The sequence below is a fragment of the Haplochromis burtoni genome, unplaced genomic scaffold, assembly GCF_018398535.1.
Source record: "Haplochromis burtoni strain Fernald_Lab_line unplaced genomic scaffold, NCSU_Asbu1 Contig_549, whole genome shotgun sequence".
Taxonomy (NCBI): Eukaryota; Metazoa; Chordata; class Actinopteri; order Cichliformes; family Cichlidae; genus Haplochromis; species Haplochromis burtoni.
This window is the reverse complement of record NW_024582910.1, coordinates 159,822-185,434: the sequence shown is the minus strand read 5'-3', so window position 1 is coordinate 185,434 and position 25,613 is coordinate 159,822. Positions and strand designations below refer to the sequence as shown.

The 25,613-nt window shown below is 41.4% G+C and overlaps 1 protein-coding gene across 4 annotated transcripts in view; it reads left to right on the top strand.

The window, feature by feature from the left end:
- LOC102298511 (cell migration inducing hyaluronidase 1) overlaps nucleotides 1-25,613 on the top strand; it is a 134,877-nt gene that overhangs the window by 55,230 nt on the left and 54,034 nt on the right. For all 4 annotated transcript variants that reach the window (XM_005947796.2, XM_005947797.2, XM_042214328.1 and 1 more), the window contains exons 3-9: nucleotides 1,656-1,793; nucleotides 3,733-3,871; nucleotides 4,912-5,148; nucleotides 6,584-6,763; nucleotides 13,279-13,349; nucleotides 13,491-13,586; nucleotides 19,318-19,439. In XM_005947796.2, the coding sequence (XP_005947858.1) occupies nucleotides 1,656-1,793; nucleotides 3,733-3,871; nucleotides 4,912-5,148; nucleotides 6,584-6,763; nucleotides 13,279-13,349; nucleotides 13,491-13,586; nucleotides 19,318-19,439 (983 nt within the window). The remainder of the gene's footprint in view (nucleotides 1-1,655; nucleotides 1,794-3,732; nucleotides 3,872-4,911; nucleotides 5,149-6,583; nucleotides 6,764-13,278; nucleotides 13,350-13,490; nucleotides 13,587-19,317; nucleotides 19,440-25,613) is intronic.

Genomic DNA, 25,613 nt, shown 5'->3' with positions numbered 1-25,613 from the left:
GTTGTCATTTGGAAATGAGATCGCACATAAGTATGAATCGAGATCGCGATTTTCTAACGATTAATCGTGCAGCCCTACTGGACATACTCAGTGTCTGAGCGTCTTTAGAAGAGGGAGCTGCTTGGAAACAATGTGTAGGAGGCCACACGGGCCTAACTTGATCATTGTTACTCTAACATCAATCCCGTGTGGCTGTGTAATAAAACATGAGTAATGTTAATGTCTATATTTCCAGCAATGTCGCTGGGTTTGCAGCCTGTTACAAAAGATTATTTTCATGGCTATGAATAATTTACTCCATAATAACTCCACAGCAGGTAAGATTTTTCAACTTACCTGGAGTTTTTAATGCTTATAGTTAGAGGCCACGTTAAAAGACAGGTTTGTTGAGAAATTGGAAGCTGTACCATATTGTCTTTATTTTTCAGATTTAAAGTGTAACAAATACAATAATAATAACTGCATTCATATTTAAAAATATAAATAAAAAAGTTTTTTTTGCAGGCCAATAAAAATGTGCAAGGGCTGTAAGACTGAGGCACTGACCTGGGGCTGTCTCTTCCACTTACAGTGGTGTCCTGTTTGATTGCATTTTTACGAACTTGTCCTAGCTTGGCTCTTTTGGTATAGAACCTTTTCATTCTTTTTTGACTTCCAATGGGTGTTATCACATGGACAGACAAATTTAATTAAGAAAAGCATTGTGAAATATGACAGACACACATTTCTTATGAACAAGAATTTATTTTTGAACACTGAAACAGTGATGGGCAGAAAATCTGATCATTTTAAGTAACTTAAAAAACATAAATGAAAAGGATCAGCTGTTTAAAGTCCTTCTCTTACCATGTGTTGTAAAGTCCATATGTGTGCCATGCCTCACTGAAGGTAAAAACACCTAAAAGATACACTTGTGCATTTACAGTTGAAGCTCCACCTGCAGCCCCATCTTTCCTTTCACTTCACTTTCACTTGGTGAATTTTAGGAGCTGAGACATCCTTCATTTAAGCACCAACATAGAGTAGTGAGTCATAGACAGGAGGATGAAGATTGTGGTAATGTAGTGTAGTTTTTAATACTTTTTGCATGAAATAATCTGCTTTTAGTGACCAACAGTGAAAAGGCGGTTAAAAAGATCACCAGCTTTGTAGTCCTTCTGTGAAATGATCCCACAGCTTCAGAGTTGGATACAAAAAACAAGGTGCAATCAACAAAGTTCTCAGATTTGATATTTATCTGTAATCAATGAAAGTCTGTGATCCACATATGTGAGGGCACAGCAATATTTGTTCTGACAGCTGTGACTAGCATCATCACTTCTTTCTGCTGCAGGGAAGTCAGTCTGGGCTTCACCAAAGAAGGACAATCAATGTTAGGGAGCACTGAAGATGTGCTAAGAAACTCTATATTTCATTTTCCTCTGCTTTGTTGGCCATCTGTATATTTTAAACGTTTGTATTTTTTGATGTCTATAAAATGTAACTGAAAAACATTCAGTATATAACAGTGTACAATATTTGTCCCTAAACATGGATGTAAAAATGATGCTGAACCAACTGTTCTGAAATCTTTTCATGAGTGAAATGTACACATGTTGATCTCATTGACTGATGAGCTGATCAAAGTTAACGGTGTTTTTTTCTGTGTCATTCAGTATGCCCAGATAAGGAGCCAGGACTGCAACCATGGATGCCAGGACACAGTGAAGACCACCGTGTGACGATCAGTAATAACCGCACGGTCCTTCTCACAACTTCAGCTACTGTCCACTCTATTGAGATTCTCAGCGGAGGTAAACTGGACAAATCTATCATCTCTTTATCTTTCTCTAAACTGAAGTGATATTTCAGGAGACCGGTGAAGAAAAGCTTCAGCATAGGAAGAAAACTAGCAAGAGAAAGGAAGAAGAAAGAGACCATGATTCTTACATGCTTCAGAGATAACAAAAGGTGTCCCATAGTTGCAGTGGTTTGGGATTGTGGTTTGAATTTAGCTGAACCCAACACAGACCCACCAGAGAAAAGTAACATTTGGACTGTGTAATATGAGCAGTAGGTGAGGTGTTTTGGTGAGGAGTAGGGGGGCATAGCTTATCTGTGTTTGAAATGGTCCAGGAAAAGTCTTTCAGTGTAACTAAGGCTGCAGCTGCACTGGGATTTACAGTCACTGAACTCGTAGCCCTTACCAGAACCCCCCAAACCTGCAGCTTCAGTCTCAGAGGAGCTCAACAAATTTTGCCACTCTGCCAGTTGGTCCAAGCACATTCTCAACCCCCTACTATACACCCTGTACATCGATGACTGCTCACCAACCCACCTCAACTAACGTCATTGCCAAGTATGCTGATGACAACACCATGGTAGGGCTCATCTCTGATGGAGGTGAGACAGTGTACTGGGCAGAGATGGAAAACATGTCTGGCTGTTGCTCCGAAAATAGCCTGAAGCTGAATATCCTTCAAACAAAAGAACTTATAATGGACTTCAGGAGGCACGGACTGGTCCCCTCCCTCTCATTATAAATGGGGAACTGGTGGAATCTGTCTCCACCTTCAGATTTCTGGACACCTGATCTCATCTCTGCTGATCTCGTTCACAACACCATTGCCCTGGTAAAGAACAGCAGGATCAACAGCAGCTGCACTTTCTCCATGTCCTGAGGAAGAGTAACTTGAACCAGAAGCTGCTGCTGGCCTTCTACTGCTCCTCAGTGGAAAGCATGCTCTCCTACTGCCTGGGTTTTTGATACGCAGGGGCATCAGCGTAACTTTGTGGGTAAATTCCCAGATGATTAAACATGCGACTATTTTGCTGGTAATACCTGAAATGAGTAAAGAAAATCAACAGCCTATTTATGCAAGATAATTCATAGTTTTATTGGGGGGTTATATTGGTTCGGGGGGTCATAACCCCCTGAACCCCCCTGGAACTTACGCCCCTGTGCAGGGGTCACAAATGAGAAGCCTTACAGGGGCTTGTCCTTCCATGATGCTTCCTCTTCTTGCTCCTTCTCTTGCTTGCGTTTCTGCTACCTGAGATATTCACTAAGAAAACTATTAATCTTCCTGATTTACTCATAGATCTTTGTTCTTTTATCTTCGCTAGCAGTTCTGACATCCACTAGTCCTTGGCCACCTTTCTTCTGTTTAGCGTACAGACTCAGGGTGCTGGCTTTGGGGTGAAACCCTCCATGCATAGTAAGGAGCTTCCTTGTCTTGATGTCAGTGGCTTGTTTCTCTTCTGTTGGCCAGCTGATTGTTGCAGCAGGTTATCTGATTACTGGCAGAGTGTAGTTGCTGATTGTCCCTGACTCTGCAGGTATTTGATGGTTGCAGTTTCTTAGCAGCTTCTTCATTTTTCCCAATTCCCTGTGGGATTGCTTGAAGGTCTGAATTTAATTAAAAAGTGAAAAGTATATAGAGTATATTGTGCAAAAGAAATCATTTTAATTAATGACAGAAATGTGGTAAACAAAGGGCTACGGTCGTTCTGAGAGAAGTAATACATGCAGGATGTATCACTGAATGCTTATTTACTACTGAGCTGAAATCATTGAACTACAGACAAAGTAAAAGAGATAGCTGTCAAGCTACATCCATGTATGTGTTTGTGTGGAAAGCCTGAATTCAGGGCCATAAATGGTAGGAAGACAGAAGGAGTTTGTGGGCACAGGGGCATGAAAGACCTGCCAGGAGGCTTCATCACTCACCCACCCTCCTCTCTTCCCCACAGGAAAGCTGGTGATTGCTGACACCAACCGGCCTATACTGCTTCGGACAAAACACATTCTGATTGGGAACAAGGGGGAGCTGCACATTGGAAGCCCAGACTGTCCTTATAAAGGCAACCTCACCATCTTGCTATTTGGAAGGTGAGGGTTTATAAAACGTAGCAGAATAAAAACACTATTTGTTAAAAATGAGTTATTAGGTATTTACTGTTAAGAAAAAAAGTAAGTGTAAGATTTTTACCACGTTTACTAATTGGTGGATACATCGTGTTTAAAAAGCAGTGATTATACTTGTTTGGAAGAAGGTAGCAGTGTGAATCACAAGACTAAACTGAGTGGTAAAGAAAGGATTGTGGTTTGGTTAAAATGGAGCGACTTGGTCCTGAGACCCATCCGAGAATTCTTGTGACGCACACATCAGGGGACTGACTGAGGCTCGTGTGACGCCACGTGACTGTGACGGGAAGGTAGAATGAGGCAGCAGAAGAATAAGACCAGTAATGAAACTTTTAACAGAGAACGACCTCAACATACGGTAGTAATAAACAAATATGTTCGATATCCCAATGCGTTGTCTTTTGTTATCAGTGATGATAGCGTATTAAATAGTGAATTTGTTGTTGCACACAAACTAATGACAAACATTATCATATTAGACTACTTGTGATTAGTAAGAAAAATATTTGTTATCATTTTGCTGTTAGTAAAAGATCTATTTACTCATTTACTTAATACCTGTTATGGTTATTAAAAAGTATTAATTGATGCCATCTTTGTTGTCTTCATCAGGTTTCATAAATTTGACTGCATAGTTTTCACCTAATCAGACACAAACTCTAACGGAGTTTTTTATAAAAATTAATTTAGATTAATAAAACAGACTAATTTTTAGGTAAAGTAATCACGAGTCACAGCCTGTTGTACAGGACTTGTGCTCTCTTGTTATTTGATTCTTCTGTCTCTCCTTAAGACCAACTATCTAACAGAACTGACACACATAAAAGATTTTTGGGTTTTTTAATTCTTGGAAGAGAAAGAAAACAAACTCTTAATAATTATTCTGCAATAATTTGTATGTATAAACCAACATCAAGGCTAACTAAAGTGCACTCTGTGTCTCAAAGCCATTTGAAAACTGGCATACTGTCCAAACATTTATCATTCTCCATTCTTGTCCATAGACTGGATGACAGCGATGAGGAGCACAGCTACTTTGGGAGGAAGTACATTGGCGTGGGGAGTGGGGGGACACTGGAGATTCACGGAGAAAGGAAGCTGTCCTGGACATTCCTCAACAAGACCCTCCATCCCAGAGAGAGCAGTCAAAACAGCTATCTGTTCCAAAGAAGCTGGGGGAATCGAGGCATCATAATCCACGTAATCGACCCCAAGACAGGGGAGGTGCTGCATGATGACAGGTGAAGTTCCTCTTGAACATAAGGGCTGCATCAGAGCTGCAGTAAAATCTGGAGACTTAATTAGAGAAGTAATGATCTGGCAGATCATAAGCTTCTAATGAAGGGTTGTAATGAAGTAGACAAATGTGCTCTTAATAAATCTAACGGTGTTTTACAGACGGATATTACATTTAGAAATCAATGACATGCTTAATATCCTTTCATTAATAATAAAATCTATTCAGCCATCAGGTCAATAGGTCCAGTAAAGTGACATAAATATATTATTGAGCAATATTAGTGTCAGCCCTCTTTCGAAGAGAGATTGTTACCAGTGAATGTCAGTTGTTACTAAAGGGTCATTTATCATGACTCTTTAGTAACATTTATTTCAAAAGTGTCATTTACAACGGACATTTTATGCTAAAACATAACATCAAAAAATTCTCATTTCATGAGTGAAGTCTTACCAACTGCCATTCCTGTCACAGAAATGCACTTTGGCAGTCAGAAAGGCTGAAACAGAGTTTCTTTTTCTATACAGTGACAATGATTTTCATGTTTGGAGGTGACATTGATGAATAAAGACCACAGTTACTGTCCTTGAATTCAATTTGATTCAGTTTTATTTATATAGGTCCAAATCACAACCACAGTCAACCTACAGAGAACAATGAAACAAGTCAAGCACTTGGTGACAGTGGGAAAGAAAAACTGCCTTTTAACAGGATATAACCTCCAGCAGAGTAAGGCTCATGGAGGGGATGTGTGAGTGGTCGAGGGTGAAGTGGGGAAGGCAGGAAAAAGACATGTTGTGAAAGAAAGCCAGAGATGAATAAAGAAGAAACCGGGTCCAGGGTTTAAGGTCACTAATCCATCCCTAACCATGGGCTTCATCAAAAACTCTTAAAAGTAGAGAGGATGTCTGTCTTCTGAAACTGGGAGCTGGTTCCACAAACGAGGTGCCAGAAAGCTAAAGTCTCCTAAAGCTAAAACCTGCAGGACGGCGATTTTACTGCAAAATGAGAGAGGAGCTCGGCAGACTTACCTGTACATAGGGGTCGAAATGGTTGCAGCAGCTACTTAAAATCAGTTGTCAAAAGTGAAATGCAGTCGTAACTCTCCTAATTTTATTCTAGTTACAAGGACAATGCCAATTCAATTTTTACTCAAGCGTGACTGAAACATTATTGGTTAGGTTTTTAAACTTTGTTTTACACCATTAAATTACAAGTAAAAATGCGTCAGAGATTCATTCAAGCTGTGAACCCCTCTGAAGCAAAAAATGCAAAGTGGCAAGTGTGCAAAATAACTCGTGTTCTCCATGTCATCTCATGATGGCAGACTGTTTGCAAAATAGCACAGCTTTCAAAAGTCCCCTGAACAGAAGGCGTAAGAATTTGGTGCTTTTCCTCTTTTATCTGTCTCTCTTTTAATCTCTGCATCATTCTCACAGGTTTGACACGTACCGCAGCAAAAACGAGAGTTATCGCCTTGCAAAATATGTCGATGGCATAAAGCCTGGGCTCATACTGGCGATGATGGTCAATGACGAGGGCTCCAACAACTTGGAGGACTCCGCTAAGAAGAGTATATCCAGGCTTGGCAGCAAACACATCGGGAGTCTCGGCTTTCGGTAGGCTATTGAAACACAATTTTAAAATGAAGTCCATCAACCTCTGTAACCGAACCTGTCATTTTGCCAGGTGTGTCACAGGAAGTTGATTCATTTAAATACACTCCCCCAATTCTACCAAAGCATATTCTAAATGATACTAATTCTCTTGTCCCTGACGAGTGTGTGTAAACTTCTGAGCTCAAACCGTGTCAGGAAAGAAAATGTGTTTTTGAGCTCTCAGCACAGTATTGTCCAGAGCATTCATTTCATGGACTGCTTTGATTTAATGAGAAAATGTTAGAACCTCAGGTGAAGCGCCTTCAATAGTTGTCCTTTTCTCTAATCAATGCCTGAAGCTTTTGGGGATCTCTTGGTGATTAATGATTTTCTACAAACTATGTCAAGGGTAATATTTGTTAGGCAAACTAACACTGGCCACTTTTCTTTTGCTTGCACAGTGATAAAATAGCAATCTAAAATATAACTTTAAAAAGGTGAGAAATATTGGAAACAAAGAAAGGACATTTGTTTTCTAAGAGACAACTGCAGTCTGCTGCAGCAACTCCTGATTGGAAGACTTGTACTTTTATATCTGGTTATAAAGTCTTCTTGATCATTTAGAGAATAATGTGCCATGGGAGAGCAGACAGTGTTCGTCTTTGTTTCCTACTGAGTTTCCTACCTACAAAAGTTTCAGAACACCCCATTTTTTCCAGTTTTTTATTGAAAATTATGCAGTTTAATGTCTCATTGCACTCTTCAATGAAAGCACAGTACAAATAAGCAATTGGAGTTAAAAAAGAAATCATCGAATGTATACTAAACTTTTGACTCATCAATGTAGACACCTTTGGCAGCTATAACAGCTGAACACACCTGTGGCGTTCTTTCTAAAATAGAAATCAAATATTCTTCAGAACGTTCTTCCCATGTCTGTTGCAGAACTTCCCATAAATGTGGACCTTGTAGCTGCTTTGCTTTCACTCTTCTGTCCACTTCATTGCAAACCAGCTCGATGGGGTTTAAGTCTGGAGACTGTGCTGCCACTCCATGTTTTCAAGCTCACCATCTTGTTCTTTTTTCCTGAGGTAGTTCTGGCACAGCTTGCACTTGTGTTTTGGGTCTTCTTGCTGTAGACACACACCAGAGGGTCCTGCACGGTGCTGCAGAATGCTGTCGTAGCCGTTTTGGTTCAGGGTGCCTCTCACTCTGTACAAGTCACCGACCCTGGATCTAGCAAAACAGCCCCGGATGATGGTCTGTCTCTCTTCCATTGTTAATTGCCTTTTTCTCACCATTGTTTTAGCAACACGCTACTTTCTGCAGTACAATACTGTTCAACAGATGCTCACGAGGGTATGATACCACGGTGTGCTCCGAGCCAACCCTGCTTTTATGCAGACAGAGGGGCTGTAAGTAATCCAGAAAAGTTGGACCACCTGTAGGAATTAGTAGTACAACAGCTTTCAGAGCTTCATCAACCTCCATTGCTGCAGAGCAGCTTTAAATAGTTAACCCAGGTTTTGTTCCCTGAAAAAGGCCTTTTTTTATAATTCTGAAATATACATTATATTCAGTTTGGGTTAACCTTAACTTCTTTTTTTCAAAGCTCTGGCAGTTCACCAGTTGCCTTTGTACCATTTCAAGCTATTCATTGGACTTGAATGACATGAATTGCAATTAAAAAAACTGGAAGAATTGGGGTGTTCTTAAAGCTTCTACTGGTAGTGTATTTTTCCAGATTAAACTAAACGGCTTTCACATTCACTGCTTCAGGCAGACCATTTTTAGCTGTGTTTCAAGTCTACCTGCTGACAATAGCCAAATATTACGATTTAGATTTGTTCATTATGGTTTATAAGTAGCACACAGACAAGTTCAGTTCAGTTTACCACCATTTGAGAAAATGTGCTTTGACTCAAATGTTATGCACTTATCTAAGATCGGTGGCTGTGCCTCAGGTGGTGGAAGGTGAAAGGTTGTTGATTTTAAAAAACTGTACAGTCTACAATAAACAAAAAACAACACATTTAGAATAAAAGTACCACGAGCGCCTTGTAAGGACCATGCACTATGAGATACTGTTTTATACACTCATAAAAAATGGAGAAAGTAAAAATGAAGTTGGTTAAAAACAGTGTTCAAGAGAGAAGTGCAAATGGCAGTAATAAATAATATGTAGACTATAAACATCAGACATGTTTGGGATCTTCTGCCTGAAAGGTGTGTTCACCTGTGAAAGAATGAAGAGTTGTTATATAGCTTTAACGAGAACGGTAAGAGTGAAGCGGTCTTTATGGTTGGATTAGTCTGAGGAGAAGGACCTGTGCTTATTCAGTAGTGTGGAGTGGAGTGGGTGTGTTGTCCGTGATAGAAAAGTGACCCCTGACCCTCACTGACAAAAGCCTGTAAATTCTGACCACTGATGCTTCCAGCCTTGTGGATTAGATTTTTGATCCTGCGGCATCTCTGGCACTGATGCTGCCCCCAGCAGACAACAGCAGAGTAAACAGCACTTACTTGGTAGAAGATCTCCAACATGATGCTGGACACTTTAAAGGATCTGAGTGTCCTCAGAAAGGCGTGTCTGCTCATCTCCTTCCTGTACACAGCATCACTGTTGTCATTCAGGTAAAGTGGGCTTGACATACCTACTACAAAGACTAAATGTGCATACGTGTGCTGATTAAAAGACACACATTTACATATTATGGAAGCTGTGGAAGCTAAGAGCACTGTGTGAAGTTATGCTGCACTCACTGTGTCAGTGTGTATCATGCATGGGAAATGGAAACTGAATCATGAATCACGACCAAACGACTGCTGAGGTCTCCGATTTTCTAACATTAGTGTTCATACTTGTAAACTGAGACCTTTTTCAAACAACACTACTGTGCTCTTCTGTTTTTGAGAAAAAGAAAAGAAAGGTGACTTTGCATGGTAAAATACAGGCCTATGCGATTGTGCTTTGCACCGTGTTTGTTAGTTGTAATGTCAGCTGCCTTGTTGTGGGCTGAGAGGAGATGTTGGTTAATGTTGGCAGTGCAGGCCCTGTGGTTAGCCCCTGAGCCGCGCAGCGTTATGAAAATGAATGCTGCAGATGAGAGCCGGGAAACACTGAGAGGGTTTTATAAATGACTTGAGGACAGAGACACAAGTTAACATTCCTTTGCCAATTTGCACTTTCTTCCACAGTTGTAGATGCTGTGGAGGACGATCGGAGCAGTGTTGAGGCGACAAAGGGATTCCTGCCTAACGACTCTTGTCGCCGGCTCTCCTTACACTATTGGCAAACAGGCAGACACTGGTGTCATCAGGAGAGAGAGGCTGTGTAATTTGTGGTGCACCCAGAGACATTTTAATAAGCTGGAATTTATGAGACTCTGCAATACATTTTCAGTTATGTCATTTGCATATCTTTACTGCAGCTGTCACAGCAGTACTTGTGGCAGCATGCAGAAATACAGCAACAAAATGCTTATTTGCTCCATAAAAATCAATTTAAGTAAATCAGCATGTACAGATGAGCTTTAAGGTGTAGATACCAACCCAATCGTTTTCTTAAAAATGTCCACTTTTAATTTGTCCAAAGTAATTTGATATTTTTAAAATAGACTCATTTTATATGTATAAAAACTGCACCAAACAAATGGTACAAGCATACTAACAAATGTCTGTGAAGGTTCTCAGTCAAAGCTCTTTAGACATACTAACAAAGGAACAATAATTACACAAATGCCCTGCAGAGTTTGTAAGTTTGCTCACTTCCACAGAATGAAACAGGAATTTTCTATTGTAGTTTCATTGAGACAGAATATCAGCAAGAAATCCAGAAAAATACAAAAGTTATGAATTGATTTGCATGTCAGTGGGAAAAATAAATATTTGATCCCCTACAACCCAGCCAAACCTTAGGCTCTCACAGGTTGGCTGCCTATCACAGATTACAGTTAATCAATTACAGATACTCCTGATCTCAACTGTACCACCATCCACAAAATCAGTTTCTTCTATTTCAACCTCTACATCACTATGAGCAAGACCAAAGAGCTGTCAAAGGATGTCAGGGGTGAGACTGTAGATCTGCACAAAGCTGGAATGTGCTAAAAGACCAGCAGCAAAAAGCTTGGTGAGAAGTGCAACGAGCAACTGCTAGTTTGATTATTTGGAAAGTGAAGAAATACAAAAATAAACATCAATTGGCCTCAGCTTGTATGGGGTGAGGTAGGAAGTCATTGTGTTTTTGTTTGTTGGGATTGCCCACAGCAGTTCATCACCATATGATAACTGTTTTTATTATATAAATCATTCTGTTCAAGTCAAGTAGAAGGATCCTGGGAGAAAAAGTACATGATTTCAAATGGTTAAATAAATAAACAGTGTTTACCCAGAATGAGTGACAATGCTATCCTTGCTGCATTAGAGTCCAAACATCTCACTCTCCATGCTAAGACACCCCAGTTTTTGTGGGCTGTTCTTGGTCTGCAGTGGTCAGTATCTATCAAAATTGGTCCTTAATGGAGCAGTGGTGAACCAGCAACAGCGTCATAGATGGAGTGAGGCCAAGAGTGAGGGTCAGTGTGGTCATATCCAACAGATGAGCTATTACAGCTCAAATTGCTGAAAAAGTTCATGCTGGTTCTTGGTGAAAGGTGTCAGAATGCACAGTTTGTTTGATATGGCATTACAGATACTTACTCTGGATAGAAAAACCTTGGCCTGCAATGACACCATGAGGGATCTTGGAGTCATTTTTGACCAGGACATGTCCTTCAATGTGCATATTGAACAAATTCTAAAATCTCTAAAATCCTGTCTCAACATCATATCTTGTGGATTTATTCCAGGCTGGACGACTGTGATTCATTATTATCAGGATGTCCAAAAAACTCCTTCAGCTGATCCAAAATGCTGCAGCAAGAGTCCTGACAGGGACTAGAAAGAGAGAGCAGATTGCTCCTGTTTTGGCTTCCTGTTAAATCCAGAAACAAATTCAAAATCCTGCTCCTCACATACAAGGTCTTAAATAATCAGGCCCCATCTTATCTTAATGACCTTGTAGTACCATATCACCCTATTAGAGCACTTCGCTCTCGTACTGCAGGCCTACTTGTTGTTCCTAGAGTATTTAAAATAGGAGGCAGAGCCTCCAGCTTTCAGGCCCCCTTCTGTTAAACCAGCTCTTAACCTTTTTTCACTCACCAACTGTTTATACACCACTCTACATTTAATTATGAGTTATAATTATTTTCTAGCTCTCTTCTACAGCCTGTCTTTTGTCTTGTTTCCATCTCCTCACCCCCAACCAATCACAGCAGATGGCCCCACCCCTCCCTGGTTCTGCTGGAAGTTTCTTCCTGTTAAAAAGGAGTTTTTCTTTCTCACTGTCACCAAAGTGCTTGCTCATAGGGGGTCATCTGACTGTTGGGGTTTTCTCTGTATGTATTATTGTGGGGTCTTTACCTTACAGTATAAAACTCCTCAAGGCGACTGTTGTTGTGATTTGGTGCTATATAAATAAAATTTTATTTAATTCTTCTCAGAAAGAGGTCACTGTGCTTAAGGGAAGCAGACTGGACCATGATTGGGTTCTTTATTAATGTCCTGTAGTTACAAGAGAGAGATCAACATGTTTTAGTTTCAGAAGTCATTCCCTTGCTGTCACTACTTCTGAGAGAACCTCATCCTGTGAATGCAAACGCAGTTGCATTCACAGTTGAGTTGAGCTGTCAGCACAATGACAGCATTATTTTATTGGTCTTGTTGAATCTTGAAACAAGATTTGAAAACTTTGGGTTCTGCAACATGGCACACGCTGAACCTGTGAAAAGAACAATCATTATTGGCAGTTCTTAGTCCAGACAGTTTATGGTCCCTTCAGTATCAGCTCTTTAACCAAGCTCAAGTCTGCCTCCAGCTGAGCCTCCAGCTGAGCCTCCAGCTATGCCTCAGCAGTGACTCCTGTGACTATCTCACGCCCTCCTGCAGGTGAGGCTGCATCACCTCCTGCAGCAGGTGGGCAGTTCTTGCAACCCAGCTACATTGCACAACTGACAGTAATGCCTTAATTGACATGCACTGATACTCAGAAGAGAAGCCAATTCCACAGGACAAAGACACTCCTTTAGTCCAAAGAAACATCGTACACAATAACACAGAGCTGCCGTCTGTTTGTCCCTGACAGGATGTGGTATTATGAAGGATGTATTCTGGGAACCTCTCACTCTTTGCAGTCACTTTTTATTTTTGACACTTAGAAATATGTCAGTCCTTTTCCCGTGTGAAGGTGTGTGTGTGTGTGTGTGTGTGATCACTTTTCTGATCACTTTTCCCTTGTTATTCTGCTCTTGATGTCCTTTTCTTGTTTTGCTTCTGGCTCAGCTTCATTTCTTATTCATTTCATCTCTCGCTTCTGTTCTTTCTGTACATTTTTTCAATCCACTCTCTGCCCTCGTTCTACTGCTTTCATCTGTCTGATTTGCTACCATTTTCTGGCTTCTTTCTTCATATGCTTTTTTTTTTGTTATCTACAGGCATCCCTGGACCTTTATAGTGACAAAAGGTGATGTGTCTTCTGTTGTGGAGGACACTGCTGTCTATCAAGGTAGGAATCTTTTTTTTTTTTTTTAAAACCTAACCCTGCCACTAGCATGATTTTAATGGGATATGACATGATCAAAGCATTTTTCATCCAGGAAACCCAGCAAGTTTTATGTTACGGCACTAACAGCATTTGTTGTAACAGGGACTAAGGCGTCTTCAGAGGCCCGGAGCACTCAAGTTTTTCAGTCAAGTTTTGGGGAGCATTTCACCGTCACCGCCAGCAGCCAGTGGGTCCAAGGTAACTCTGCGGACACATAGCCACACCAGTGTTTCTTTCTGAAAAGAATGGGAGGGCAGATACACAGACAAAAGTATGCAGCGCCTCAGTGTCTCTCAAGATGTTAAACACCACTTAGTTTTTATCAGGGACACACTGCCATCCAAAATAAATGCAGCAGAAGTCATTTGGATTTAACCACAATGGTACCCAAAGAATAGGGGCAGCCAAAGCAACAGGTTTTACTGGTGCACTAATATGAACAGAACTTTTTCCCTTAAAGAGCCTGTTTCCAGTGCTCTTTACCTTGCTAGTTATACCATATACATATATATCTCCCAAAACTTGCACTAGTGACCACAAACCTTTGTTACAGTCACCCACAAGGGTAGCCCAAACAGTTCCCATTATTACCAACTAAGCATACTAAGCTAACTAAGTAATGAACAATGGTTTGTTTTTTTGTTTTTTTTACATACAGGGGCTTGCAAAAGTGTTCGGCCCCTTGAACTTTTCCACATTTTGTCACATTACAGCCACAAACATGATAAAATGTTACCGTATTTTCACGACCATAAGGACGCACTGTGCTAAAAGGCGCAGTCTCAGTTATGTGTGCCATTACTGTATTTAACACACACATAAGGCGCACTGGACATAGGGCGCATACAAGTACCGTATGCGTATTTAAAAATAAAGCGGGAGCAAACCTGAATTCGGTACCTTACTCACATTTCTATTACCGGTAATCGTCATCATCAACAACACACAAGCATACAAGTGTGCGTATTTAAAAATAAAGCAGGAGCAAAACAAAGTTTGGTACTCACATTTTTATCATCAATCAAACCCATCGGAAGTCCTCATCCTCTGTGTCTGAATTGAACAGCTGCGCTAAATCTCCATCAAACATGCCAGGTTCACTTTCTTCACTGTCAGAGTCACTTTCCGTGCCGTGCGGCTCCTCGGAAATGATGCCGGCTTTTGCGAAAGCTCGAACAACAGTGCCAGCAGACATGTTAGCCCAAGCATCTACAATCCATTGGCAAATTGTGGCGTAACTCGCCCGGCGCTGCCTTCCACTCTTGGTGAAACTGTGGTCTCCATCGGTCATCCATCGCTGGATGTGTTTGTCGCCGATGTGTTTGCTGCAGTAGGAGCGGAAGATGGCCAGCTTTTCCTTATAATCCGCTGGAAGTTGCTGCGCTACCGTAGTCCTGGTCCGGATGGAAAAATGGCACCGTTTCATAAAAAGTGAAAGTGAAACTGCTTTTAGCCGAATGGTGACGCCCACACTTCACCCTTTAACGTTCTCATGGTGTTCTCAACTACGTCCTCCTTACAACACATAGGGCGCACTGCGCTATAGGGCGCGCCGCACTTTTTGAAGAAAATCTAAGACTTTTAAGTGCGCCTTATGGTCGTGAAAATACGGTTATTGGAATTCCAGGTGAAAGACCAACACAAAGTGGTGCACACGTGAGAAGTGGAACGAAAATCAGACATGATTCCAAACATTTTTTACAAATAAATAACTGCAAAGTGGGGTGTGCGTAATTATTCAGCCCCCTGAGTCAATACTTTGTAGAACCAGCTTTTGCTGCAGTTCCAGCTGCCAGTCTTTTAGGGTCTGTCTCTACCAGCTTTGCACATCTACAGACTGAAATCTTTGCCCATTCTTCTTTGAAACAGCTCCAGCTCAGTCAGATTAGATGCACAGCGTTTGTGAACAGCAGTTTTCAGATCTTGCCACAGATTCTGGATTGGATTTAGATCTGGACTTTGACTGGGCCATTCTAACACATGGATATGTTTTGTTTTAAACCATCCCATTGTTGCCCTGGCTTTATGTTTAGGGTCGTTGTCCTGCTGGAAGCTGAACCTCCGCCCCAGTCTCAAGTCTTTTGCAGACTCCAAGAGGTTTTCTTCCAAGATTGCCCTGTATTTGGCTCCATCCATCTTCCCATCAACTCTGACCAGCTTCCCTGTCCCTGCTGAAGAGAAGCCCCCCCAGAGCATGATGCTGCCACCACCATATCTGACAGTGGGGATGGTGTGTTCAGAGTGATGTGCAGTGTTAGTTTTCCACACATAGCGTTTTGCATGTTGGTCTCATCTGACCAGAGCAGCTTCTTCCACATGTTTGCTGTGTCCCCACATGGCTTGTGGCAAACTGCAAACGGGACTTCTTTGGTTTTCTGTTAACAATGGCTTTCTTCTTGCCACTCTTCCATAAAGGCCAACTTTGTGCAGTGCACGACTAATAGTTGTCCTATGGACAGATTCCCCCACCTGAGCTGTAGATCTCTGCAGCTCGTCCAGAGTCACCATGGGCCTCTTGGCTGCATTTCTGATCAGCGCTCTCCTTGTTCGGCCTGTGAGTTTAGGTGGACGGCCTTGTCTTGGTAGGTTTACAGTTGTGCCATACTCCTTCCATTTCTGAATGATGGCTTGAACAGTGCTCCGTGGGATGTTCAAGGCTTGGGAAATCTTTTTGTAGCCTAAGCCTGCTTTAAATTTCTCAGTAACTTTATCCCTGACCTGTCTGCTGTGTTCTTTGGACTTCATGGTGTTGTTGCTCCCAATATTCTCTTAGACAACCTCTGAGGCCGTCACAGAGCAGCTGTATTTGTACTGACATTAGATTACACACAGGTGCACTCTATTTAGTCATTAGCACTCATCAGGCAACGTCTATGTGCAACTGACTGCACTCAGACCAAAGGGGGCTGAATAATTACGCACACCCCACTTTGCAGTTATTTATTTGTAAAAATGTTTGGAATCATGTCTGATTTTCGTTCCACTTCTCACGTGTGCACCACTTTGTGTTGGTCTTTCACCTGGAATTCCAATAACATTGATTCATGTTTGTGGCTGTAATGTGACAAAATGTGGAAAAGTTCAAGGGGGCCGAAAACTTTTGCAAGTCACTGTATGTAAAAAAACAAAAAAACAAACCATTGTTCATTACTACTTACTAATTGTACGATCGCTAGCTTAGCCTGGTTATGTGTAATTTGAACGTTTAAACGAATTACACATTATAGATTTTGGGAACATAACATAAGCCACGTGGACACTGAAGACATCAGAAACTGCTGTAAAATGGAAGCATTCACAGAACAGAGCAAGATGTAGAAGTAGCTGAGGTCATGAAGCCAGCAACACGTTACATTTGTTAGCAGTTAAGAGAAGGAAAAACATCACTTTACTACACTCCTGTGATCACCACACTGTCCTCCTGGAAAGTTCTAGTTATCAGCTGTTACATGCTGTGGGGCTGTGCTACATCTTAGCAGTTATCTTGGCTGTAGCCACATGGCTACTCTAGAATGAAAGAAAGTCTCTATGCTCCATGTTTTTTAAAACATAGAAACATTTTCCATCAAACTGTTATATTGTTACAGGCTGCCGGGGTGCAACATAGCTAACACAAGCAAAATCGTCGTGCTTTTGTTTCAGGCAGACTGGCTCATGTTATTGACACTGTTGCACTGCAGACACACAGAGGTAGTTGTGGCAGCTTCTGACCAGTAAATGTCCTGCACAAGTGTTGCAATGACACATTGTGCTATAATAAAAAACTACTTCATATCTGAAGGACTTCTGTGTTTAAGATTCACACTACAGCTTAGTGCAACAACAAGGCAGAACATGTAGCAATATTATTACAGGGAAATATTAAATTCCAAGTAGAACCTGGTGTTCTTTGTAGGTATCTATGCAGTGTGGTGAGATACAATAAACACACCCAGACAAATCCTGGCATCCCCAGGATACTCTGAGCATTGCTTGATTGCTGTCCATCTTCCAGGCCAGGCTGTGTTAGCTACTGTCAGCTTACAGTCTGGTTGCTTTGCTAATTAGCTGCTCACCTCACCAGCAGGCAGTAACATTTTCTGCTGTCAAAAGTATTTTGTAGGGACAAATATACAAATAAACAGCCCATCCCCCCCCTGCTTGGAGTATAGACTCAGTATCTCGACTCCAACCTCTGTCGCTGCAACATTGGTGTTACAGAGGAATATAGTCAGTAAACTGTGTTCAAACAAAGTGCAGCAACGTATTGCTGACATAGACTATATTTGCTGTGTCAATAAGCTATGTTAATGCCTCGTCAGTGCTACATCTTTTCAGTGGGAAAACAATGTTTGTGCTACATAATGTCTCTCCAGTCAGATCGTGCAGACAGAGAAAAGGCGTTGGTGAAACAGAGGTGTGCGACATCATCCCGAGGTCTTGCTCAGGAAAAAGCTACATTAAATCTGTGTGGGTAGTACTAAGAAACAGAGAAACAATCGCTTCCCAATATGCAAACACCTACCACTACCCACACAGAGGATATACATCGGCAATATATTGGTGTGCTAAATAGGTAGCGTTAGTAGGTAGTTGAGTAGTAGTCAGCAGAGCTTCAGGGCCGTCCATAGTCCTTCATTTAGCTCTTTCAGCCGTTTATTAAAGTCTTCATCAGGAGTGGCAGAGGAGTTTCTTATAAAAAAAATAAGGGCCAGAGCTCTGCTTCCTCACAAAGATGCACCTCAGAAAGAAGACTTACACCAGATCAGGTTCCCTTCAATTCACACAAGACCATCAGGGTGTCTGATCTGGAATCAAAGGTCTTTCCTCTGACACAAACCTGCCCAAAGCACTTAATCATTTCAAGAGTCTGTTCAGTTTGGAAATCTCGTTCTTTATGATCACCTTGTTTAATTTGCCCAAGATTTTACGCCTGATGCCCTTCCTGACGCAACCCTCCTCATTTATCTGAGCTGACTCGTGGTTCTCATGGGTGGGTTAAAAAGAGACATGCAGATGGACAGATGGCAGCAATTTTTTCAAAAGGATAGAAATGGCTTTGTTGAAAACATACTTTAAGAAGAGGGAGGAACATAGGATGACCTATAAGAGTGGATAACGGTGCATACAGGTGGACAGAAGGTGCAATCTCAAAGAGACAGGAGACTGCAAGCTGCTGTCAGGCAACAATGTAGTTAGTCAGCATCAGATAGTAGTCTGTAGGATAACTCTGGACATGAAGAAGAGAAAGTAAGTGAAGGCTGAGGCAAAGATTAAATGGTGAAAGGTTGTAATAGAGTTCAGCGAGGACACTAGTCAGCACGCTGCACGGCAGCACCTGCAGAATATGGTCATTCTTCAGCTGTTGCCAGAGAAATCCTGGGGATCCCCACAACGCTTTGTGTTGACTTAAAACAGAAAATATTTTTAGCATTCACACACCACTGAATGCACCGGAGAGCAACATGTGGTTAGTATTGTGCCCGAGGATATTTGGTACGCAGAACAGAGCAGCCAGGAATCGAACCACCAACCTCCTGGTTAGTAGGTGACCTGTTCTAACACCCGAGCTACACCATTTATTTTCTTAATCATTTGAGCTGATCTGATATCAGTCTGGGTGGAGTCCTTTTTGCTCCCCGTCTTTCCTCATATTGTGTATTTCCATTGTTCTACCTCTCCGACCCGTCTTCCCTATGTGATGTTTGTGTAATGTATGTATGTTCGGAAGGGTAAGATGGCGCTGGTTGCCAGCAGCCTTAACCCAATTTCCTTCAGGATCAGTAAAGTATTATCAATCAATCAGTATGTCGTTATGTCAGCTCAGCTCTCCAGTATTTCATTTGGGCACCGGGTATTCTGTCTGAGCTGTAATTGATTGGTGATGTCATCCCCACATCATCTTCCCACCAATATAGAAGTGTGTGTTTGTGTTTCTTTGTGTCTACAGAGGCAGAATGGTCAAACTGGTTTGACAGGGATGATGAAAGGGGATCTGGAGACTGGGAGAAATTGTCTGATCTGCATAAGGCCTATCCAGACCGCCTATGTAGCAGCCCGCTGGACATTCAGGTAAAGATATTCTTAGAGAACAACACAACCTAACTTACAATAAGTGACACTTTCATTAGGAGTAAGACAATGCAATTAAGCATCAATACGCTCAAGAAAAAGAGGAATCTAAATGAAATGAGTTTATCTTTCACAGAAAATACTAAGAAATAAATTCAGTGTGTATTTCACGATCCAACGTTGGTTCCTAAAAGTTCAATTTAAAATATTACTACTGTCCCTAATTAAAAGTTCTCACTATTAATGTGTTAATGACTCCATCCTTGCATCTATGCTTGGATGTGTGCGTTAATGTTAACTTGCTGAATTTTACTGCAGTGCATCCAAAAAGTATTCACTCGTTCCACATTTTGTCACGTTACGACCTCCAAAGTGGATGGAATTAATATTTCATGTCAAAATTCTACATATGTGACATAATAAAAAATTGAAATACAACACGTGCATAAGTATTGCGTCCAGCTTCCACTGGTGATCTGTTGCAGCCATCTGATCATCTGTCAGACGTCTGCAAACTGATGGGAGTCCACCTGTGGTCAGTTCAGTGGGTTGGCCATGATTCAGAAAGGCACTCACAAAAGCTGAACTTTTTGGAAGGTTTGATTCCTTCGAGTCACTGAACAAACTGCTCCACACTTCTAAAGCATACCAGCTCCTTCAACCGTGCTGCCGTAGAGAATCCATCTGGAAATCATTCCTACCGTTGATATAAAGCTGTATAATAACTCTCTATTCTGTGACAGGTGAACACACCTGTCAGGCAGAAGATCCCAAACATATTTTTGTATTATACCCTCACGCAGCTGTTTTTCTTACATTTATTGTGTAGATATTATTTATTAATGCAAATTTCACTTCAGCAAGAAATATAACCCCCAGCTGTGCACCAGTCACACCAATCATATTAAGGCATATTATGTGGTTAGTATTGTAAATCACTGGTCTGACTTCACATGCATACTTGAGTAACATCCTAGTCTTAACCCATAGTTTACCATTATATCTGCACATTAATCTTTGATAGCTTCAACTCTTCTGCGAGGCTTTCCACGAGGTCTGTGAGTGTTGGAGAATTTTCGATCATTCTTCCAAAAGTGCATTTGTGAGGTCAGACTGACGTTGGCCTGGCTCACAGTCACCGTTCTAATTCATCCCAAAGGTCTTGATTCATGCTCATCAGGTAAACAAATCCTCAAATCAGATTCTGTTCATCTGGATGTGGTGTTGTTTTAATGGCCACATGAAGACAATCAACTTTCTGGGCTGAGGTCAGAACTTTGTGCAGGCAGGTCACGTTCTTCCACACCAAACTCACTCATCCATGGACCTTGCTTTGTGCACTGGTGTCCGGTCATGTTGGAAGAGGAAGAGGCCATCCCTAAAGCTGTTCCCACAAATTTGGGAGAAAAAAAACTGTCCAAAATGTCTTGTTACGCTAAATCGTTTAGAGTTTCTTTCATTGGATCTACGTTTGGATGTCTGTAGGGACTGACTGCAGAAAGTTGGTGACCTCTGTGCACCATGCACCTCAGCATCCGCTGACTCCACTCTGTGAGTTTATGGGTCCTACCACTTTGTTTCTGAGTTGCTGTTCTTCCTTTAATTTAATGAAATGTGCTTAGATTTTTAATATTAATGTATGTTTGCCCATTGTGATCACGAGTATTGTTAAAAAAACAACATTAATGTGCAAAGACTTGACTGATTTGATTTAATGAATATCTTCCACATTACCAAGTTATATTTAGATCATAGTTCTACAAGAAAGAAAATTAACTTGAGAAGTGAAAAGAAAAAAAGGGATAACAGTCACAGGAGTGACAGTTTCTTAATTGTTGAGGAATCCTTGAGAGGAATCAGTGCTGTTATCATAGTGGTGAGTGGTGTAAATCACCATAAAACCATAAAACAAACAGGAGGCTGAGCTATCACAACGCAGCTTTTATTTAGTTGTCTGGTAATAGTTTGTGATTAGTTTAGCCTTTTAGTTTGAACTAGGGATGGTCTTTAATTGCATTGCTCATGGCTCTAAAATCGGAGCAAAGAGCTGGCCCCAGGAAACAAAATGAAACAAAGAAATGTGCTGTCCTATTCTGCAGTTTCTGAATTCCCTAAGAAGTGTAGAAATCTCTGTGCGACCTTCATACAGTTTATACAGTCAGCTTGCTGTTGATATAATTCACCAATAATACTAGATCATCACTGACTGAAAAGGCATTTTATGCATCTCTTTGTAACCATCTTCCTCTTTCACGTTTACAAGGTCACAAGCTTAGATCTGTCACTGAACGGTCGATTTTCTTCAATAGAAGTAATTCTGCTTATATACAGGTTCACTGTCAGCTTGTACTACGCTTTAGATGATTTACAGTAACCCTGACATTATCTTGTACCATATCTTGATCTTCTTTTAGCTTCTCCCTTTAGGCGACACCACAGCATATCATCTGCCTCTGTCTTATCCAATCGCTGGCATTCTCCTCTGTCATGCCGACCCTCTTCATCTCCTCCTTCACTACATCGATTAAACTTCTCGGAAGTGTTCCTCTTTTCTCGCTGCCTGGCAGCTCCATCATCAATGTCCTTTGCCCATTATATCCACTGTCCCACTGCACAAGTCCAAACCATCACAGTCGTGTCTCTAACTTTGTCTCCAAACCGCTCAATTTGAGCTGCTGCTTTTAATCTTGCTGATCCTGGTCACTCTCAAAGGAATTGTTTGCAAATTCAAGTCTGCCACCACCAGCTCAGCCTCCAGTCTTTTTGTCAGTACTACTGTCTCCAAACCAGACATCATAGCAAGGATACCATCTTTCACTCTTGCTGCTATCCCTCTGTCACAAATCACCCCTGACACTCATCTCGACCCACTCCACCTTTTGGATGGCATGTATTTAAACTCATCTACCTTCGCTACCTCTTACCCCTTGCTTTTCCACTGTTACACCTCACTCTCATTCACACGCACGTATCTGTCTCGCTTTGGCTGAGTTTCATTCCTCTTCTCCCTACAGCATATCTCAACCTCTCCACTTGCTCCCTAGTCTCATTACACATCACAATATCATCTGCAAACACCGCAACCTACGGAGACTCCAGCCTGACCTCATCTGTCAGCCTCTCCATCAGTATTGCAAACAGGAAGGGGATCACAGCTGATTCCTGATATGATCCCCTCCTCACCTTGAAGTCATCTGTCACTCCTTTTGCACGCCTTAAAAGTGTCTCACTGTCCTGCACCACCCTCACATACTTCTGACTCCCTTATGTATGGAAGCCTGTTTCCGCCACTAAATAAAAACAAAACAGCTAGTATCCATAACTCGAAATTTCGAGTTAATTTTCTCAAAATTTCGAGTTAGCTCTGCCAATCAAAAATCTAGGTGAATGAGGTCGCTTTCTTGTTACCTGGAAGCATATGGCGCAGAGGAACGCGCACTCAAAAACGGATCCCAACAAATTGGCGCTTTGGCGAGTGCGTTTGCTGATAGTAACACCGTGTGATTCAGCTAATAACAAGGATTTCATCATTTGTGAAGCCAGGCTGAAAACACTCAGCAATCTGTGCATTCACGACGGCTTAGCTGTAGCATTTGTAGCTGAGGCTTCAGCTTCCGGGTAACGAGGAAATGACGTCATTCACATAGATTACTGATTGGCAGCACTAACTCGAAATTTCGAGTTATTAACTCAAAATTTTGAGTTAATACTCGAAATTTCGAGAAAGTGACTCGAAATTTTGAGTTATGGATCCTTTTTTTTTTAGTGGCGGAAACGGGCTTCCATACTTATGCAGTACAAAAGTTTCTCTCTGAGCACAATACCATATGCTTTCTCTCGATCCACAAGACACAGTGCAACTGCTTTAACTCCTTCTGACCTTCTCTACACTTCTGCATCAGCACTCTCAAAGTAAACATCTAGTAGTAGTAGTAGTGGCCTGGAGCCATACTGCTGCTTGCTGATCTTTACATGTATCCTTAACCTGCATGTCATGTGACTTTTCCATGTTATGAACATGGACATTCCTTGTTTTTTCCGGGTCGCTGCTTGTGCAGTCGACCTAGCCTGACCCGTCTCCCCAATGTGATGTTTGCGTATTGCATGTACGGTCTAGGTATCTATCTTAATTTCCCCTTGGGGATAAATAAAGTCTCTCTGACTCTGACCTACATCATTAGCCCCCTAAGCCCAGGGGTTTTCTTTTTAAGGTTTAAGTCTTTATTGTCCAAAGAAAACTTTGGACTCTATGGATAAAACAAGGGAAATTTAAAATAAAATCTTTCTCTAATACTAGATCAAAGTAAGACATAAAAATAACTCTGCTACACTTAAAACACTGCAAAAGGAAATCAACCTCCTCACTGGATGTGCCACAAACTGTAACCTTTCAAATACAATGGCAAGTTTCATTTCAATAATAGATGAAGCCTGATTTTGTGACTAAAATAAAACCATGCTAGTAAATTGCCCCCTGGAGGATAGCCCAAAAACCTTCTAGCAATGCTAAAGTCAGGTAAAAAGTGTCTCAGTGAAGAGTCACTACACCGGGGTCAGCTGAGGCTGCTCCTGTGAGCAGTTGTCTTTGGCCAGTTGGATGAACAGATCTGTCCTCAGTCAAACATGGCTGCAACATGAGTGTACTGCTGGGACATGTCACAGCCAGCTGTTAGCTTTCCATGTGATGCCAGGCCTGCAGTTCTGGCATGCTGATTCCAACAACCATACTACCAGTTCCCTTATGTCTCTTTTGTTCCTTTGCTGAACTGAACTGAAAAAAAAAATTGTTTTAGGTTTTCTGGCTTTCTTTCTTATGAGGGGCTTTAAATGATGAAGATTTAGAGAGCCCGCGTGCCTCTGAACAGGTTCACGGAAAAAATGACAACGTCTGTGTCATGGTCGGCTGTGTGGCAGGCAGGAGTGGTGGACCCAAAATGCAGGACTCTTAGGAAACGAGGTTTCAACTGAAAATGCAGCTTTATTGCTGGAACAAAACTTCAACATAAAATAAAACTCACAAAAGCAAACAAAACTCTAAACTGAGATGCAGGAGGACTGGAAATCAACACACAGCAAGTGAGGGTGAACCGACGTTAACGACACAACGCTGACACAAAGACACACTGGGCTTAAATACACTGAGGGAGTCATCAAGGAATTAGAGACAGAAGGGGGACACAGCTGGGAGAAATAAGACCTAACGAGACAGGGAGAGCAAAGCCGGAACACTGACATCAGACAGGAACAAGAACCTTCAAAGTAAAACAGGAAACAAAACACACTTTACTAAGACACGGACTAGACAGAGAGAGACAGACTTGACACTGACCAAAGCCTACTAAATAATAATCATAATCAAAACAGTATCACTGATAAATCAAATCATAAATCATAATCTAGAAAAACACCAGAGCATGAAAAACAGAAAGCTGGGTCAACATGACCCAGAACCGTGACAGTCTGTTTTCCTAAGTTTGCCGTTCTCATTCTAAAACTGCAGGATCTCTAGTTTTAGCAGCCAAGTGGTGTTCTTCCAGTATGTTGTGTAATTTGGGTCAAATTTGTTTTGGATTATCTGACACATCCTGAAGGTATGTGAAGAGGCTAAATGTCTATACTTTCCTCTCGCTTTAGTGGTCACAGCACAGTTTGCTGAGTTTAAGAGGTCACACTTTTATTATTGCCCCTGTTGAAAAGTTTCATCAGAAGCAGGGATTTACAGCAATTGAAACGGTCAAGAAAAGGTTACCACATAAATTTATAGATTATCATTAAATAACTGAAACCGCATATGAAAACAAGGAGAGTTGGCAGTTTGTGCTACGCTGGCCTTTCCGCTGTGTTGTTCCATGCTGCTGCACCACTTTCCCCAGCATTGCTGTTGGGCCCCAGTACCTTATCAGTAGGCTAAAATAATTAAGTAAGGTGCATGCTATTCTTTCTGTGACAGCTGTTTGAAAATGAATGAGGTTAGAGTTCCAAAAATGTGTGTAGGACTCTGCCCAAGTAAGTCTTTGTGTCTAGACAGATTAGGAAGCCGTGGAACACTGAGGACTAGCCCTGTATGCTGGAGGCCTTATGAAATTCCTGCTGTTTGCCAATAACATAAGCCAGCCAGCAGACAAATTTCAGATGTAGTTTATGAAAACAAACAAGTTTAGAAGCCACCCAATA